The 6,351-nt window shown below is 45.7% G+C and overlaps 1 protein-coding gene across 1 annotated transcript in view; it reads right to left on the minus strand.

Annotated features, from left to right (window-relative positions):
* LOC137643813 (heparan-alpha-glucosaminide N-acetyltransferase-like) overlaps positions 1-5,784 on the minus strand; it is a 98,849-nt gene extending 93,065 nt beyond the window's left edge. Inside the window, exon 1 of the mRNA XM_068376502.1 lies at positions 5,624-5,784. Within this exon, the coding sequence (XP_068232603.1) occupies positions 5,624-5,651 (28 nt within the window). The 5' untranslated portion in view covers positions 5,652-5,784. The remainder of the gene's footprint in view (positions 1-5,623) is intronic.
* Between the last annotated feature and the right edge of the window lie 567 nt (positions 5,785-6,351).

The following is a 6,351-nucleotide window of genomic DNA, read 5'->3' on the forward strand; positions in this document are numbered from 1 at the left end:
CCTCAGGTTTTCCCTCAACAGTTACTGGAAGAGGAAACCACTGTTATTGTTCCTACCCGTTCTGACTCTGCGGTTCAGCATTCTTGTCCGATCTCTTCGCTACACTCTGGTGATGAGGTGTCGGATGAGGAGGAGGCACACCTTGATCCCTCATCAGACATGGACGAATCCAAGCTTTCTCCACAGTCTATTGATTTTCGTAAGGTCTTGGCTCTACTCAGGGAGATTTACCCAGACCACTTTGTCTCTGCTATTCCCCGCTCTCCGCCATCTGAGTTTTCGCTGGGCGTACAACAAGCTAAGTCCTCCTATACTAAGCTTGTCCTAGCTAGATCCTCTAAGAGGGCTTTAAGGATCTTAGGGGAGTGGCTGCAGTCTAAACAACACCTTGGCAAGACTTCCTTCATGTTCCCTCCAACGAAGCTCACTTCGAAAGCGAGCGTTTGGTATGCCACAGGGGAAGCACCAGGCTTGGGAGTACCTGCCTCTGCCCAGGCTGACTTCTCAAGTCTGGTGGACTCGCCTCGGAGAACTGCTATGAGACGCTCGAAGGTTTGTTGGACCTTCTCAGACCTGGATCACTTACTGAAAGGGATGTTCAGAGCATTTGAAATGTTCAACTTTCTCGACTGGTGCCTGGGGGCCCTCAGCAAGAAAACCTCTCCTGCGGACAAAGATTCTGCCATGCTATTAATGTCCTGCATGGATAAGGCCATCAGAGATGGATCGGGCGAGCTAGCGTCGTTGTTTGTATCAGGGGTGTTGAAGAAAAGGGAACAACTGTGTACCTTCCTTTCCGCCAGCATTACACCTTGCCAACGGTCACAACTCCTTTTTGCTCCGATCTCGAAGTTCCTCTTTCCCGAAGAGCTAGTTAAGGACTTGTCTGCTGCCCTGATACAAAAGGATACGCACGATCTTGTAGCCTCATCGGCTCGTAAGTCTAAGGTTGCCACCTCAGTCCCCAAGACTTATCGCTCCCCAGTGGCTGATACTCCTGCTACGAGGTTCATACCGCCCTTTCGTGGTAGAGCCCCCAGCCGAGGAAGCTCCCGTCCAGACTCTCACAGGAGCAAGTCTAGGAAAGGATCCAGGACATCTAAGGGAAAGAACTGACTCTCCGTTTCTCCAGACAACAGTAGGAGCCAGACTCAAGATCTTCTGGCGAGCCTGGGAGAAGAGAGGTGCAGACGCACAGTCTGTCAGTTGGCTGAGGAACGGTTACAGGATTCCATTCTGCCTCAAACCACCTCTGACCACATCGCCCATCAACCTCTCTCCCAACTACAAAGAAGAGGACAAGAGGCTAGCATTGCAACAGGAGGTGTCGCTACTTGTGCGGAAGAAGGCAGTGGTTATAGTCCGGGACCATCAATCCCCGGGCTTCTACAACCGTCTCTTTCTTGTGGCCAAGAAGACAGGAGGTTGGAGACCGGTGCTGGACGTCAGCTCTCTCAACGAGTATGTCACCAAGCAGACGTTCACGATGGAGACGACCAAGTCGGTCTTAGCAGCGGTCAGACAGGAGGACTGGATGGTCTCGTTGGACTTGAAAGATGCATACTTTCACGTTCCCATTCATCCAGACTCCCAACCTTTCCTGAGATTCGTTTTCGGAAAGGTTGTCTATCAGTTCCAAGCCCTGTGTTTTGGCCTAAGCACAGCTCCTATGGTCTTTACTCATCTGATGAGGAATGTAGCGAAATTCCTACACTTGTCGAACATCAGAGCCTCCCTCTACCTAGACGACTGGCTGTTGAGAGCCTCCACGAGTCGTCGTTGTCTGGAGAACCTCACTTGGACTTTAGACTTAATCAGAGACCTAGGTCTATTAGTCAATATAGAGAAATCTCAACTCATTCCCTCCCAATCCATTGTGTACCTGGGAATGGAGATTCGGAGTCAGGATTTTCGGGCTTTTCCATCGGCCCCCAGGATAAGCCAAGCCCTAGAGTGCATCATGAGCATGCTGAAGAGGAGCAATTGCTCAGTGAGACAGTGGATGAGTCTCACAGGGACCCTCTCATCACTGGCCCTGTTTGTCGAGCTAGGAAGACTCCACCTCCGCCCTCTTCAATTCCATCTTGCAGCTCATTGGGACAAGGGCTCGACTCTAGAAGCAGTCTCTATCCCTATCAACCAAGAGATGAAGACCACTCTCATGTGGTGGAAGCACAATCTCCTTCTCAAGGAGGGTCTATCATTGGCCATTCAGACCCCCAATCTTCATCTCTTCTCAGATGCATCGGACTCGGGCTGGGGTGCGACCTTGGACGGACGGGAATGCTCGGGAGTATGGAACGAGGAACAAGGACTACTCCACATCAACTGCAAGGAACTGCTAGCAGTTCATCTAGCCCTGTTGAACTTCAAGTCCCTCCTGCTAGGCAAAGTGGTGGAGGTGAACTCAGACAACACCACAGCCTTGGCTTACATCTCCAAGCAAGGAGGGACCCATTCGAGGAGCCTTTACGAGATCGCAAGGGACCTCCTCATTTGGTCAAGAGGTCTAAACCTCACTCTGGTCACGAGGTTCATCCAGGGCGATATGAATGTTTCAGCGGATCGCCTAAGCAGAAGGAATCAGGTCATTCCCACGGAATGGACCCTCCACAAGAGTGTGTGCAACAGACTTTGGACCTTGTGGGGTCAACCTACCATAGATCTGTTTGCCACCTCCATGACCAAGAGACTTCCGCTGTATTGTTCCCCTGTTCCAGACCCTGCAGCAGTTCATGTGGATGCTTTTCTTCTGAACTGGTCCCATCTCGACCTGTACGCATTCCCTCCGTTCAAGATAATAAACAAAGTTCTGCAGAAATTCGTCTCGCACGAAGGGACACGGCTGACGCTGGTTGCTCCCCTTTGGCCTGCAAGAGAATGGTTCACAGAGGTACTTCAATGGCTAGTCGACTTCCCCAGGACTCTACCTCTAAGAGTGGACCTTCTACGTCAACCTCACGTAGACAGGTTGCACCCAAACCTCCACGCTCTTCGGCTGACTGCCTTCAGACTGTCGAAAGATTCGCTAGAGCTAGAGGCTTTTCGAAGGAGGCAGCCAGTGCGATTGCCAGAGCTAGAAGAGTTTCCACTCGTAGAGTCTACCAGTCTAAGTGGGAGGTCTTCCGAAGCTGGTGTAGAGCCAATTCAATATCCTCTACCAATACCTCTGTGATCCAAATAGCTGACTTCCTTCTACATCTTAGGAATGAGAGATCCCTTTCAGCACCTACGATTAAAGGATATAGGAGCATGTTGGCTTCAGTTCTCCGCCACAGAGGTTTGGACCTGTCTTCCAACAAGGACCTTCAAGACATTCTCAGGTCTTTTGAGACGTCTAAAGAACGTCGTCTTTCCACTCCAGGCTGGAATCTAGACGTAGTCTTAAGGTTCCTTATGACATCTAGGTTCGAACCTCTCCAGTCAGCTTCCTTCAAGGACCTTACCCTCAAGACTCTTTTTCTCGTTTGCCTTGCAACAGCTAAGAGAGTCAGTGAGGTTCATGCCTTCAGCAAGAACATTGGTTTCACAACCGAATCTGCAACATGTTCTTTTCAGCTTGGATTCCTAGCAAAGAACGAGCTTCCTTCACGTCCTTGGCCTAGATCGTTCGAAATACCTAGCCTCTCCAACATGGTAGGTAACGAACTAGAGAGAGTTCTTTGCCCTGTCAGAGCTCTCAAATATTATCTTAAGAGGTCTAAACCTATTCGAGGACAGTCAGAAGCCTTATGGTGTGCCATCAAGAAACCCTCGAGACCCATGTCCAAGAATGGGCTTTCGTACTATATAAGGCTTCTGATCAGAGAAGCACATTCTCACTTAAAGGAGGAAGACCTTGCATTGCTGAAGGTAAGGACCCACGAAGTAAGAGCTGTAGCTACTTCGATGGCCTTTAACAAAAACCGTTCTCTGCAGAGCATAATGGATGCAACCTATTGGAGGAGCAAGTCAGTGTTTGCATCATTTTATCTGAAAGATGTCCAGTCTCTTTACGAGAACTGCTACACCCTGGGACCATTCGTAGCAGCGAGTGCAGTAGTAGGTGAGGGCTCAGCCACTACATTCCCTTAATCCCATAACCTTTTTTAACCTTTCTCTTGAATACTTTTATTGTTGTTTTTATGGTTGTTACGGTAGGCTAAGAAGCCTTCCGCATCCTTGGATTTGGCGGGTGGTCTATTCATTCTTGAGAAGCGCCTGGGTTAGAGGTTTGGTAGAGGTCCTTTAGTAGGGGTTGCAACCCCGTGTACTTTGGCACCTTTGGGTTGATTCAGCCTCCAAGAGGAACGCTGCGCTCAGTAAGGAAGACGAACTTTAAACAAAGAGGCAGAGTAACGGTTCTATTCGACTTCCTTACCAGGTACTTATTATTTCATTGTTATTTGAGATAACTGTTATATGAAATATGGGATACTTAGCTATCCTTTAATCTTGTACACTGGTTTTCACCCACCTCCCTGGGTGTGAATCAGCTACATGATTATCGGGTAAGTTTAATATTGAAAAATGTTATTTTTATTAATAAAATAAATTTTTGAATATACTTACCCGATAATCATGATTTAATCGACCCTCCCTTCCTCCCCAGAGAGAACCAGTGGACCGAGGAATAATTGAGGAGGTGTCAACAACAAGTACTTGAGTACCTGGCCACAGGTGGCGCTGGTAAGTACACCCCCTTCTAGTATTGTGATAGCTGGCGTATCCCTCCATAGAATTCTGTCGGGCAACGGAGTTGACAGCTACATGATTATCGGGTAAGTATATTCAAAAATTTATTTTATTAATAAAAATAACATTTTTAATCCACGGGGGAGGAACTGGCTGCTGATATACAAAGGCTCCCAGCCTTGAGACAAGTTTCTCACTAGAGTACCCTTTGGTATGTACCAAGGTAAGGAATGTTGAGGTGAATGTAGTACAATGCAACAGGGTAAGCCAAGAATACGCTAGTCTAAAGGGGGGGTTCTGCAGTGGGGCGTAGACCCCTGGTGGGTATGAAGGTAAGGTTATGGCTCCTAGAATAGATTTGTTCGAGAATCTTTGGTTAGGGGGCGTTCTTAAGTCTGTTTCGGGGTGTATGTAGGATAGCGGCCACCTTCATGTATTATTATGGCTAACTTAGAATACGGCAGTGTAAGGGAGGTCGCAGGGGGCCCCGTTAGGTATGTAGGTAAGGATACAGCTTGTAGGTTAGGTTAGGGGGGAAAGTTTAGGTCCATTTTTAATCAATGCATAAGGAACTGGCCGTTGATATACAAAGGCTCCCTGTTTTCCTTGTAAGATGTGGTTTTGTTCACTCTGTCCCAACGAACTACAACAGCTCCGAAATGTTTTCCGAGATCGTAAGTAGAATAAAAATTACGGTACTTTACACACAACGAACTGAACATTGGAAGGACTACATTAGTTAAATACTAAATCACAATTAATAAACTAAAGATAGATCAGCTTTGACATGGGACTTATGATATACCATTTACTGTACAAGATGTAATCCTGTCTTACACAGCATTTCGTATAACCCGTACCACAAGCCTGAAATTCTCAGATAGGTACAGCAAATACACAAAGGATAGCTTATAAATAATCATAACTATATAATTCTATGCTACATTACCTATTGCAGTCTTAATGTCGCTGGTCATTAATTCTGGACCCACTAATAAAAGCCATGCGAAAGACGTCCCTGCACAGAAAACTTATCAAACGTCATTTCACAGTTCACACAGACCTCCTTCCTTAGCTCCCGCCCATTTGTTTACCAAGTCAGCTGATCATGAGACAAACAATTCCTCTTCTTCTTCTCTCCTTTTTTGAAATAATGACTGGAATTTACATCGGCGTATCCTAGCCTTTGTTTCTTACATTTTTTATAAATTTTAAGATATCATTAAAGAAAATAGATTAATATCCTAGCTACTCATTTCTTAGAATCCTTATAAAATTGAGGGGACTATTACAGAAAAAGGTTAATATGTAAGCCAAAATACTTTGTATATTCCAGCTGTTAAATGGCCTTTGTTTCTTACAATATTTATAAAATTGAAGAGATCGTTAAAGAAAATAGGTTAATATCCTAGCTACTCATTTCTTAGAATCCTTATGAAATTGAGGAGATCATTAAAGAAAAAGGTTAATGTACAACGGTAAGCCAAAATACTTTGTATATCACAGCTGTTAAATGGCCTTTGTTTCTTACAATATTTATAAAATTGAAGAGATCATTAAAGAAAATAGGTTAACATCCCAGCTACTTATTTCTTAGAATCCTTATGAAATTGAGGAGATCATTAAAGAAAAAGGTTAATGTACAACGGTAAGCCAAAATACTTTGTATATTCCAGC

The sequence above is a fragment of the Palaemon carinicauda genome, chromosome 7 (assembly GCF_036898095.1).
Source record: "Palaemon carinicauda isolate YSFRI2023 chromosome 7, ASM3689809v2, whole genome shotgun sequence".
NCBI lineage: Eukaryota > Metazoa > Arthropoda > Malacostraca > Decapoda > Palaemonidae > Palaemon > Palaemon carinicauda.